Raw genomic sequence first — 13,553 nt, forward strand, 5'->3', positions numbered from 1 at the left:
AACTTATAGATAATTCGTGACTTATAATTTGATACCAATCACTTGATAAAGAAGTTGTAACATTATCATAAATATTCAAATATTGAAGTATTAGAAATAACATGATGGCCTAGTAGCTCGAATGTCAAGGACGAGACATCCGTGCTTGATTCAAAAGGGAATAACCTGACCCGTGAGACATAAGAATGATCGTGATTCTACCTTCTAAAGAAAGATCAATAAAAAAGAAACCCACATGAACTTTTTCCTTTTAAAATAATATTGTTTGCATGCGCAAAGGTGTCGTATCGATGCAAATGTCCATCATCATCATCATCAATTAACTTATCTAATGGCCAACATTCCTATCGCGCTCCTATTGCATGGTACAAGACCTATAACCTCTTGCATGTTAGCCTGTGTCACCGGAAACCAAACATACTCTAAAAGGTAAAAAGACGGGCACTTATTGAAAAGATGCATTCTTGAGGGGTCAAAATGCGATCCCATAAAAGGATTTCATTAATCCCGCGGCCTCCATCTTTATTCGTCTTTCTCATACCTCTTCAACGACGCTCTCTCCCATTCCTTGCGCACAATAACATCGTGAACGCTCCTTCTCCGACCAGAGATCAATGTTGTCTTGTTCTTGTACATCGTGAAGTGCCTTTCTTGCCCTTATTGCTCACGAAAGAAGATGATGACTAGAGTTAGTTTGAAGAATGTGTTAAGTGCAGTGATCAATCAAGGAGCGGCGGAAGCGCGAGCTTGGATCTTCGGCCACCAATTGAACCCCGCAGGCAACAAAACTCCTCACAAGATTCTTCGCATGAAGCTCTTCGGTGAAAAAGTCGCTCAGTGGTACCCTCACGACATCAAGAAAGACGACCCTCTTGTCATGGCTCGTCAAGAACAAGAGTACTGTAGCTTTCTTTTTACGTCCTTATTCGCTCGCTACCTGTTTGTGTTTATGCCTCTGTGACCGTGTTCAATTAGTCCTTAGTATCAGGACTTGGTTGAACTACAAATGAGGCGTAAAGTAAATTTGAAGAGAAATATTTTACTTTAAAATGACATAATTATATATTAGGCCTTTTTGTCAACATTTAGGACATTTTTTCTATTAAATGTGACCTTTTACTCTTTATAAAAACTATAAAAAGAAATTATTGGTGGACCTAAAGCTTGATTTTTAGTTGTTTTACCCTTGGCTTTGCTTATTATTGTCATTTACCTTTTCATTTGCAAATTGCAGCTTGGTAGTATAATGTTTCCAGGAGCTTTCTTGCCATGTCTTTGCTGATGAATTCTGGGGATTGTGTCATCAGAGTGACTTAGTTCTTAGGCCAATTATCAGGGACTTGACCTCACTTATCTGTCATCCAACAAACTTCTATGTTCATGTTTCAGACCTTTGATACACATTGAATAAGCTTTCTTTAGCCTTAATAAAGGCTGTGGTTTAAAGTTAGTTCTCTGAAACTTAAGTTTGGTAAACTAATAGAGATAGTTGAATTGGTTTGTGTTTCAAGTTTGCCATGCTTTTTACTTCTAACATCTGCTTATGTTGTTACTGATATACTGTCAAAGGTTGGTCTTCACATTTGGGTTTGTCCTTTGGTTACTGATGTATATGTAATGCCTGGTACTATTTATTCGTCAATATCTTTGATACTTTGACAGGCATTGCAAAAAGAACATCTTTCTTCAGCTTTCATAACAATGGTTTAGTGCCCTACACTTAGGTACTTTAGCAATTTGTAGAAGCTGATTCCTCGAGTGTATGTTGATTTGCTATCATAAAAATAGATTTTTTTTTTTTTTGTTTCCTTGTCACAGCAATGTCTTCTCTTTTGGCAAAAGTACTTTTTTCCTGAAACATTACACTATATTTAATTTTGTTTTTAAAGTACCTTTTTTTTCTACTTTGTATTGTTATCACTTGTGCCCTGCTTGAAGGTGATTTGACAGAGTCACTGAGAGGATCATTAACTTGGAACAAAACAAGTTTTTAAACCCTGTTGAAAAAAATTAGATGGCATTATTACAATTGAAAAATGAATTCGTGTTTTAATTTGGTTTCAACTTTTGATGTAGATATGTTTCTTCATTTACTGCAAAAAAAACGCTGGGGATATTTATGTAGATATTGATGTTTCTTCATTAGCACAGATACCATGTTAGTGAAATCCATGTGATGAAACAGAGATACCATGTTAGTGAAGTCCATGTGATGAAACAGAGATATCATGTTAGCGAAGTCCATGTGTTACCAATAGTTATAGTATTCCTGTTCTTATATATACCACAAAAATTTGGTTTATGTCCTATTTTTATTTTTCTGTTTATGCGAATTCAATTTGGTGATTTTGGTTGCTTGTGAGTTCCTTTTTTTGGTTGCTGCCAAGACTTTGAAGTTTGATTCCATTTGCACTTTGAAGTTTGAGCACGGTTCCAATCTTACCAGATGTATGACCCGATGAGGGCTGTAACATGGGCACTGTTTGCTAGTAAAAAGCTCTCAATTCAATGACTTTCAAACACATGAATGGATTTGTCCAAGCATTTCATAGAGACCTGAAGGATAATAACACCTTTTACATTTATTATGTTCTTGCAAACTACTCCATGGCTGCCAGAGGCTACAATGAGATCAATTCACGCTTATTCTAGTCTAATATTTCCCATTGCTCTCTGGCAGATTATGGAAGTTACTATTCATTATATAAAAGATGCAGAGAAAAATCATTTAAAAAAAAACAGTTTGAAAACCAGGTCGGAATTGGTTTGGTTTTAAAAACTGGTTTGAAACTAGTTATGTTCAGAACCCGTTTTTAAAAACTAGTTCAGTTTCGAATTGATTTATCAGACCAGTTCTTATATTTGGTTTAAAAACCGAACCAATTTGGTTCGGTTTCATGATGTTCTTTATGTTAGTCAGAAAATAATCTGTGGTAGCTTCTACAAGTTTATCTTACATTGACTTCCTCTCATTCAACAACATTTGTTATATTGTACTTTCTAGACGTCTATCAAAGCTTGAAATGTTGAAGCGGCGAGGAAAAGGACCACCTAAGAAGGGCCAAGGAAGGCGTGCGGCCAAACGCAACAAATAAATTATACTTTCGCCTCTCTCTCTGGAATTATTTTGAGGGTACTCTTTTAAGGCAAGTACTTGTTTATGTGATAACACTTTGAATTTGATTATCAGAATGTAAACGCATGCATTTTAGAGTTGAAACCACTAGCCTAATTTGGTTGAGGTCTCTGTCCTCTATGTGCAATTAATTTTTCTGAAATTGATTCAGTCTATCTTGGAAGTAGGTATGCAACCCCAAGGTTATAAATTATAAATTGGCCATTTTCTTATTGATTTTGTTATTATAGTCGGATTGTTGGATGAAGTGGACTCTGTACTTCATAATATTTAATTTAAATGTTTTAATTTTAAATCATATTCATAATATATTGCCACGTAACCACTCTTTTGTTTGATCATCATTTCCAAATTGTATGAATTACGAAAGCTTGTTGCTGGTGGTTGTGATTTTCTAACAAGTTGGGTAGTGTTGCAATACTGTGGAATTTTTCTCAAGTAATAGACATGCTGTCACTGATTTTCTAGCACCAAATAAAGATAAACTGTCCCATTTCTTAGCTCAATTTTAGATTAGTGGTCCTATAAGTTGGATTATCATTGACTCCCTTGAAAGACACATGTGATCATTAAAAAGAAAATGTCCAAAAAAAACGATTGAGACTGGAACCAAGAAATTTAGGTTGTCTTTAATACTGCATCAAGATTTTAGACATATATTAAGGGTTCGATACACATTCTAAATCCTCCTTTAATCTGTGTGATATGTCACATAATTGTACATTATTATATTTTGGCAAATGCTAAGTAGTATCATTGGACATTGGTTAAGAAATCAAAAAAGAGAAAGATTTTTGTCGGGATGTACAAAATTACATTATTCATGACTTTTACGCTCTCTTATGATCTCTACTACAAATATTTTCTTATTTTAGTTCCTTAATCAATGCTCTAAGAGCATTAGTTAGCAACACCCAACATCCAAGTTCATCACCTACTATTACTAAAATTTTCCAAGGTCCACTTCATGACACATCCAAATTCAGAAATAACTTACAAATATGATTCTACTCTGTTTTGAAAGAACTTATTTATAGACATATCTAGATTAAAACCTTATTTACCGAAAAAGAATACTTCATTAAATTATCCAAATACTGGACTTGGTTTGGTTGCAGTAAGGCTTCATGCATTCAATTACTCAATCAAGATCCGGTCACTAAAGATTTTTCTTTTTTATTTTATTAATTGTATAGAAGTTGAGGAGAAAAAAATTGAAGACTAAGATTGATGAGTGTATGATTGCGTGAATGCAGGAATCCAATTCCCCAGATACTTCCATGCTTAACCGGAACAACTTAAATTGTCACCAAACTTACAGAATGAAACGAAAAAAATGTCCCCAACCAACATAACTAACCAAATATTAAAAAGTAGTACAAACTCCGCATTTAAAATTGACTATCAATGTTGAAGCATGACAAGATAATTACTCAATGGATACATGATGATTGTCCAAAACATCGCCAACACCTTTACTTTTAGTACGAACCCCATCCTGATTTCTTTATACTCATCATCTCAGGAAGAGTCAAGCCAAAGTTTGATTTTGTTTCAAACCATCCAAGCTGTTCTACAAGTTTCTTCATTAGGGCTCCAGCTTCATAAGTAAGTAGTGAGGCCAATACTCCAGAGGTAACATAAAACGTCACCGTTTTAAAGTATGTCATAAAAGTATTGGATCTTTGGATATGAGCTTTTGCCATGCCAAGCAATGTGATGCAAATTAGAGAAGCTACCGCAACAGCTGCAAGCTTGAGATCCTTGTCATTACTCTCACGGAATGAGAAGCCGTATGCTATTGGAGGCACTAACCCAAATATGAGGAATGATAAGATAGCAAAAAAGGCATGTAGATAGAAATTCTCCCGCTTTCCCAATAGTTCATAATATTTGTCCTCTTGTGCTTGTGTTTCACTTCCCTGTCTTGGTTGCGAAGCTTTCAGGTCCCTAAGCTGTGCGCATATAGAGGAATTAGTTTTAATGGGGAAAAAAATAGAGAATATTATGTGTACAGTAAATATTTTTTTCTTTTTAATTTCTTAATCAAAATGTTAGGCCTCGTCCCTATGAGTTATCCAAGTAATGCTCCTTATCTTAGATTTAATAATATGAGGCATGATCTAGCCCCTTGAAGGGTTTTTTTTTTTTTTTTAACGAAAGAAAAGCTTCATGAAAAATATATGTTTCTAATTTTATACTTTCTATCAAATGTGGTTAAGGTCTTTATATTTTTATATTGATGGATAAATTCGGTCTTTAAACTTTAAAAAAATTATGTAAACTTAGGTTTTTTTTCTCTAATATTTCATCATATTTTTTAAAGTTAGGAAGAACTAAATGCACATGTTTTCAAAATTTGAGAACCAAGTTTATCATATTAAAATATTGGGACCTTAATCATGTTTTATTGAAAATATAACAATTAATATAAAACACGTTTTTTCTCAAATTTTTATTTATGTAAAGTGCTAACCTTCAGCACAAAATGAAAAGATTAAAAATATAAATTACCAACCAATACAAAATCAAAGGATGTTGACATAAGTACATAGACCCAAACACCCACGGACATATATGTAAGGATATCTTATTCTTACGTCACTACATAGTCATCAACATTTTGTCAATACTCTCAAGAAGTACTGTTTTTCTATTTTTGGGTTCCCTACTCTAAGAAACAAAGTCATATAAAACCACTTATCAATTACGTCACTTTCTACTCGCAGCAAGTAGTAATCTACTTGCAGTGAGTAGTGATCCACTTCCAATATAAGTCATTATAAAACCAAAATATGTGATGTTCACACCAACGAAAATGTCTATCAATTATAGAACCGAGTAGTCCAATAATTTGTTTGTCAATTTCCACAATATAGTCATAAATGCATCAAATCGATGAGGGGCTATAGAATTGGAATGAATAGGAGGGGACGACTCCCACTTGGATAATGTGAAAGCTGGATTGAAGATATCTGTTTATAATAATCCCCCCAACGAATGGAAGTCCTTGATAATGACTAATTAGGGTTCATTAAAACATTGTTGGCACATAAATGATATAAAAAAACATGTGTTATACTGTTATAATATGGAGGAAAAAAGGATGAAAAGTAAACGAAAAAAGGATACTTTTAATCAATGTATTAAGAACATTAAAGGATTAAAATTAAATTGGTTTTTTAGTTTTTTAATTTATTATTTAGTTTCGATTTATTCTTCTATTTTTTTAGGTTTAATTTAATTTTTTAATTTTAAAATCGATTTAATTTTGTTCTTTAGTTTTTCTTTTATTTGGTCCTCTAATTTTTAATGTCAATTATTTTTTGGAAAATGTACATTTTATGATAGTTTAAAACTATTTAATAACGATTTTTAACAATCCAAAATTTGATTTCTTACGATTTAGTTTGAAGAACTAAATTGAATTTATTTAAAAAATTTGAGGATCAAATTAAATAAAAATATTAAATAATTAAATTAAATCTAAAAAATAAATTAAAAGACTAATAAACTGATTTAATAAAAAAATTAATAACTAAAAAGTTCTTATTGAACATTATAGTACTGAAAATGCATTGATAATATTATGTGTTAAACTTCTAAAAAATTTGTACTTTGACAAGCGTTTTTGCTGGTTTGCATTCTTTATATTATTTAAAGTTTTAAGTGGAACATAAATACCTAAACGATTAATGTTCAGCCACAAATTAATTAATTAAGAATATTAGGGGAAGCAAGATCCGAAATGCATCAATCATCCATTGAACAAAAACTCACATTGTGACCCAAGACCGAAAGTCCACCGATCAGATTTGCAACACCCAGAGCAACAATACTCACTGCAAACACAATTTGAGAAATAATGTAAGTCAATAAATTTGCGCGCACTACTTATGATCCACAGGATACAATTTAACTTGTGCAATTTTTTAAACTATTTCTGACTGCCTGTCCTATTATTAATAATATATAAATTACCTTTTCCATTAAAATAATGTAAAGAAAAATTGGATTGTTAAATTTAAGTTATCCATCAATATATGTTGTTCTGTACATTCTAGTGGACTACTTACATTGCTTGTTATTATACCTTTTGCTTCAAAACAACATAATTATTTCAAGCAAAATGGATGAGATATTGAGATCCAACCTATGATGTATTGGTGTTGTTCAACAATAATTTAAAAAGCAAAAGTGAATGCAAAAAGGAAAACAAAAAAAGAGAATTGAACTTAATTAGTTACATACATGTGGTAGCATCAACACTTGCTGCAGATGTCACAACACTAAGGCTTGCTAATAATTCAGCAAGACCACCATAGACAATACTCTTAAGAATTTCCCAACCCTTGGTACTTTCTGGCCTGGTGATGGTAAATGGTGGACCTTGTGGCATTATAGGAGATGAATCTGGTATAGGAACTACGTGCTGATCTCCCTGGCCTGACTCTAACTCTGTTCAACGAAAACATAGCATAATTAATGGTAGCAAATTAGGGTAAATATATTATAAGATAGCATATAGAGTTATTCTTCATGAACATAGTGTAGAATAATTTTATATTGTTATTTAATTATTAATATTTTTTAAATTATTTTAAAATAATTATTTTAAAAGAAAAAAAGTTACATAATTATGATGAAATGATTATATAAAACTTTTGATGGAATGATTATATAAAACTTTTTATATAATAATGTGTTGGTGTATAATATTTTTTTCTATAATATGTTTATCACATATGTGGAAGATTCAGAATTTAATCGAGGAAATGTTTCAAATCAATGACAGATGACAAATGGAGTAGTCCACTACTAACAACAACACATCGTTTGCCATATCTTATATAACCGTCAATTTGTTAGATCCAAAACATAACTTAATCATAATGCAAACATACCGATTTTGACGAGTTGTAAAAGAAATTAAAATTATATTTGACTAATAATTTTAGCTAATTTATTTTTTAATTGACCAAATTTTTTTGTAAATAAATTAATATTACTAATTTATAGTGTTTTACACACACACAATGTAGCTTATACAAAGAGGTGTTTGTATATATAAATAAAATATATTTAGAATAATAAAAATTTTAAATAGTTTTGGATTATCTTTTTAATATTAAAATAATACTTTTTGTTTTTTTTCAAATATTTAATTTACAATAAAAATAAAAGTTCAAAATTAATTGTAAAAATTATAATTACTGGAAAAAAAATGCTTAAAAATGTAAGTTTAACAAAAATATATAAATACATTTTGATATCATTTTATATTCATCAATTAATTTAATAATTTGTTTTATCAAATACTTATAATTTATTAAATTTAAATTAATGTTTTTAAACTAAAAATAAATTTTTATCTTTTAATTAATTTAATACTTTTTTCTTATATTATCCATTATTTTTTGTCATACTTGAACAAATTCCTCGCATCTGTCGCTTTAGTAGGGAAATCTGAGTAATTTATATGAAATTTTAAATTGAACCTTGTGGCTGTCTATTGAATAAAAAAAAAGTGTGTAATACTCCATCTTTCAGGAATATAATTAATTTTCTCAAATTCGTTTGTCCTTTTTATAAAATTCTTTTAAATCTTTATTTTATATTAATTATTTTTTGACAAAAATATCTTTAGTTATTTTACAATGTTATGAGTTAAGAAAATAAATATATTATCTCTCTATGGATTGAAGAATAAGACTATATAACATACAATTATTAATTAAACAGAGACTAATTGAGTGAAAAAGAAAGATGATGAGTCCTTTTAAGAATAGTTTTGAAAAAATAATAAAAATTGTTAATAGGTTTAACGTTATTAATCAAATTAATCAACATTATTAAACATGTAAATTAGTGAAAAATAGTATTATATTTAATAACGGGAGAAAAGTAATAAGGTCAAGGAGTGCATTTCATTTGTATGGAAATTTTGGTAAGGGTGTCAAAATTATTTTTTTAAATTCTGAATTGATGTCTTCCCGTCGTATATGTGATATATTATTCTGGCAAGAAACACCTCTTTATAATATGATAAGCATTTTGAATGTTATTCATGCATCGTTTTCTCCAGCGCAACTAGTCCTAGCTTCAAGAATAAAAAACTATTTATTTGCCATCTCGTTCAATTGACATTTTTTTTAAGACTAAAACATATTTAAAGGTGTACTCCCAATTCTTAACAATTTATATATTTTTCAAATTTAATCGGGACTAAGGCAATATATCATTTGTTTAATTGATTAGTAAGAAATTGATTGAATTCATGTGCGTAATCCGTGAGTTAACCCATCAAGAAGTCAATTAATTTTGATGGTTAGCTTATTCCAGAAGTCAACGGTTTGTGTCTAATTGCTCAATTTATTAAAAACAGGGCCCAGGATAGACATTACCTTGTGGAGCTCGTGATACCAACCCAGTAAAAAACTCTTTGCCTGTTCCAAAAAATGAAAAGAAAAAAAAAAGAGTAAGTCTACGTCATTTATAATATTTTTTTATCAATTAAGGACTCAAATTCTTCATTATTAGGTTCACCTTAGCTTTTATTTTATCTTTTGTGCATCGATGCATGATTAAGCTTAAATGATTTTTTTTATTTAAAATAGTCAGATAGAGACATTGAATGTGTAGGTTGTTTTCCGCAGTATATAATATCATCTTAATTACATTTTAAAGTATAATATAGAATATAGAGACACCAATCATAATCGCCAGCATCACGAGACATGTACAGCACTAAATAAAATATGAATTACTCACTTCATTTTATTTATATATCAAAATTTAAAATAATGTATGTTCTTTTCTATTTATAAGATTCAGATATTATGTTCAAGTAATATATTTTAATTAATTTTTAATTAGTTGAAAATTCCATTTAATTATTTGATAAATAAATTATTTTTAATATCTTTTTAATAACTTTTAACGTTCATAACTTAAACTAATATTTTTTAAATGTTAATTTTGAATTTCTAATTTTTTTTATATTTTTATTTTTATACTCGATATATTTATGTACTTTCCTTCTTATCTTTTTTTGAATAAATTGTTGTTTTATTAATTTTTTGTTATTTTAAAATTTTCGAATATTTCAATAACTAATTTTATTAAGTATTTCTAATTTAATAAATTAATTTTTAAACTTTCAATTGTCAACTAACATTTTAACTTTCAGATTAACTTTTTAATTAGTTTTATCAAAAATAACTTAAATATATAATATTCATTGTATTAATTATTTTTATAATAGAAATACCTCTCATTAAAAGAAGAAAAAAATATATTGATAAATCATTAAACGAGAAAAATATTAATAACAATGATAATTTTAAATAAAATTATAAATTTAAAATGATTTTTTTATGAATTAAATTATCTCTTTTTTTAATTTTGATAAATTAGGTAAGTGAGTATTTTAATATATATATATATATATTAACAAGTGTTACCTTTTTGAATGAGTAAACTGAAGCATGTTGAGCATCGTACTAGGCATTCATTATCTTGCTCAGGTTCGATAAGTGTAGGTGTAGTAACCGTAGGCTCAGTAGTAACCGGGGGCTGGGTAAATGTAGGCAAAATAGGTGGACCCTTGAGTAACATTCCAGGAGATTTAATTTCAAACTCATCTTGTTGCCGCGTTGTGCAAAACAACACCTTGTTGATATCAATGTGACAATTGGGGCAATAGAATCCATGGTTTGGTGGCATCATGAACATGTTTTTCAAATACACTTCACGCACTTCCTCCGTGGGTGACATGGCTATGCCAATAGCTGGTCCATTTTTCATGTACACCAAAGAATTAGAAGGATTTAAGTAAAGCCTAGCTGGACCAGAATTTTCTTCCTTCACTTCATCATGATGTTGACCGTTTCCAACACTCCCTTGTTCTATAACCATCGTTTTACAAACGGGTTCTACAAAAGGAACTGTAAAGTAGAGTATATTAGAAAATTTGGATTAGCCCCTTTTCTTAATTTCTAAAAATGAGCAAGTAACATTATTGGATTTAGAAAAAAAAAGACAAAAAAAAATGTAGATTATATTGAAATCCGTAAAATCTATTTGATAGCATTAATTTAGCCGTGTGTGGGAAGGTGTTTTAGGTTTTAATTTTGCTGTTGAGTTCTTTATTGGTAAGTCATGAAAACATAATTATGTTTCATTCGGTAGTGTTGCACAATTTGTATCTTTCGAAATTAGACAACTTTTTCATGAAAAATTTTCACAGAGAAAACATATAGCCGTACGCGTTTAGGTAAACACTTTAATGAAGTATTAAACACTTTTTCATGAAAAATTTTCAGAGAGAAAACATATTGAAATAAGTTTGAACGTGAAAATTATTAAAATAGGTTTAAGAGAATTTATTTTGATAATGTTTTTTGTAAAATTATTGAAATGTCTTCCAATCTCAAGTCCATGCCCTAGATTGTTAGGCTGTTTTGTCCCTAAATCCAAAGATGAGTGTCTATAAACTATTCTCAACCTCTATCCTTAACCTCTATTTTTAAAAAACTTAGACTTATTTAATTAAGCAATTATATTTGAACACTTCTATTTTTAAAACATCACATCATTTATTATTTATTTCTTTCAATCACATCAAATTACTTATCATATTTGTATATTTCTTCTCTGGTTTTATTCTCTCACTAAGTTTTGTACAACATTGAATGTTCAAAGTATAATTTTCCTTTTTAGTTTACTGGGTAGCTCCCTAGTTGAGGTTAAGGAGCTAGATCAAAGGGCCTGTGACGAGTTGTGACTCATACATGTTGCCTATATGCTCACCTTCTAACACTTATGGTTAGACTTCAATTCTATTATATTATGTAAAATTCAGCTAGTTGAATAAGAATGTGTAAGTTGTTCTAAATTTTTTAACATTCTCTTTGATTTTCACAAATAAAAAAAAAATTCTACTATATTGTTAGGCTCATCACTTAAGTGAAAGTGAACAATTAAATGAACTTGTTTGGATACACTAAACCTTATCATACAACGGACTGGAGTTTGGAACAAAATGATTTAAACAAAAACACAACCATAAACATAAAACACAACAAAAACAACATGAATGGTTGAATAAGCCTAATAAGAAGCATATATTTTTGTTAGTCGACATTATTATTTTTAGAAAACTCAAGTTTATAGGTTAAACCAATAACTGAAGAAAGTAGACCGTTTATGGAGTGGATGAATCTTTTGCGTCAAAGAAAAATGCTAAATAAAAGTGATGTTCCTTAGTTGTTACCTTTTGCGTCATCATCAGAGGAAGCCATGACTTGCTTTGAAGTCTGGTTAAAAACCACTTCCTTTTGCAATGTCAGCGTTTCAGCATCCATGTTCTTGAGGCACTCAGCTTATTTAATTGGTCGCTGCCAAAGTCAAGCAAAATGAGAATGCTTACTTAGCTTGCTCTTTGAACAAAAGGCATAGTGCAAAGTTCATTTATATAATGCATGATTAAATGGTTGTCATTCAAGGCATTTTCAAGGTGTGAACGCAACGGATGGTGGAAAAAATATAATAGTTTGAGGAATGTACTCTTTTAACATATTTATTCTATTACACATTTTTTTATTAGTTAAAATTTATTAAAAATTATAAGTCAGGAGAAAGTTATTAAATAAAAGATGAAACTCATAAAAATATATGATTTTTAATAAATTTTAATCAATAATAAAAAATATGTTCGAATAAGTCTATTAAAGAATATATTATTAATATTTTTTTTAATAGTTTTAACTTAAAAGTGAAAGTGGACGTGCAGCATATGAGGTATTTTAGGGTGTGACGTTCAGGGTTAAATTTATGTTGAAAAAGAGAGAAGTGAAGTGGAAGAGAAAAAGTAATTTTATGTTGTTTAGTTAATGAGAGAATAGAAATGAACAAAAAAAAGTGTGGACTTCACCTCAAAATAAAATCTCCCTTTTCATGAGAAGAAAATGAAGGAACGAGAGACAAAAGAAATGTAGGACTCATCCAAAATTACAATTTTAATCATGTTACTTAATTTCTTCTTTATTTTACAAGATCTATATATATTAAAGATAAATATGTCTTTACATGAAAACTCATTTTCGTTTTCTTCATTTTTCTATCTAATCAAATCAGTAAAGAGAAAGCTTAACTTTTCTTTTTCTTTGGCTTCTCCCTCACTTTTTTCAATGATCTAAACACCTTATAAAAAATATCATTTTCTCCTACTTCTTTCTTTATACCAACACATGTAACATTAGAGAGAGAAATAGATAGGATAATAAGAAGTATACATACAATAATCAATAAGTAATATGATTTAATAAAAAGATGGAGAGACAGAGAGAAATATAAAGCTAGTCAATTTGGTCCTTAAAGTGTATTGATGTTTCAAGTTAATCGCTAAATGTTAATA

General features: G+C 29.5%; 2 protein-coding genes across 3 annotated transcripts; one reads left to right on the top strand and one right to left on the bottom strand.

The window, feature by feature from the left end:
• Nucleotides 1-220: 220 nt before the first annotated feature.
• LOC100788607 (uncharacterized) lies at nucleotides 221-3,343 on the top strand. Its single transcript, XM_003520932.5, has 2 exons — nucleotides 221-897; nucleotides 3,005-3,343. The coding sequence occupies exons 1-2, from the start codon at nucleotides 677-679 to the stop codon at nucleotides 3,093-3,095; spliced, it is 312 nt and encodes a 103-aa protein (XP_003520980.2). The 5' UTR covers nucleotides 221-676; the 3' UTR covers nucleotides 3,096-3,343.
• Nucleotides 3,344-4,373: 1,030 nt separating this feature from the next.
• On the bottom strand, nucleotides 4,374-12,620 carry LOC100789148 (membrane protein of ER body 2). Of its 2 annotated transcripts, XM_041014286.1 has the most exons (7): nucleotides 12,411-12,594; nucleotides 10,759-11,082; nucleotides 10,600-10,698; nucleotides 9,541-9,582; nucleotides 7,388-7,594; nucleotides 6,917-6,978; nucleotides 4,374-5,091 (listed from the first exon to the last, which is right to left on the bottom strand). In XM_041014286.1, the coding sequence occupies exons 1-7, from the start codon at nucleotides 12,499-12,501 to the stop codon at nucleotides 4,618-4,620; spliced, it is 1,299 nt and encodes a 432-aa protein (XP_040870220.1). In that variant the 5' UTR covers nucleotides 12,502-12,594; the 3' UTR covers nucleotides 4,374-4,617. The 2 variants fall into 2 exon arrangements, with proteins under 2 accessions (XP_040870220.1, XP_003520981.2); XM_003520933.5 differs by having other exon boundaries at nucleotides 10,600-11,082; nucleotides 12,411-12,620.
• Nucleotides 12,621-13,553: the final 933 nt, after the last annotated feature.

This window comes from Glycine max, chromosome 3, assembly GCF_000004515.6.
Source record: "Glycine max cultivar Williams 82 chromosome 3, Glycine_max_v4.0, whole genome shotgun sequence".
Taxonomy (NCBI): domain Eukaryota; kingdom Viridiplantae; phylum Streptophyta; class Magnoliopsida; order Fabales; family Fabaceae; genus Glycine; species Glycine max.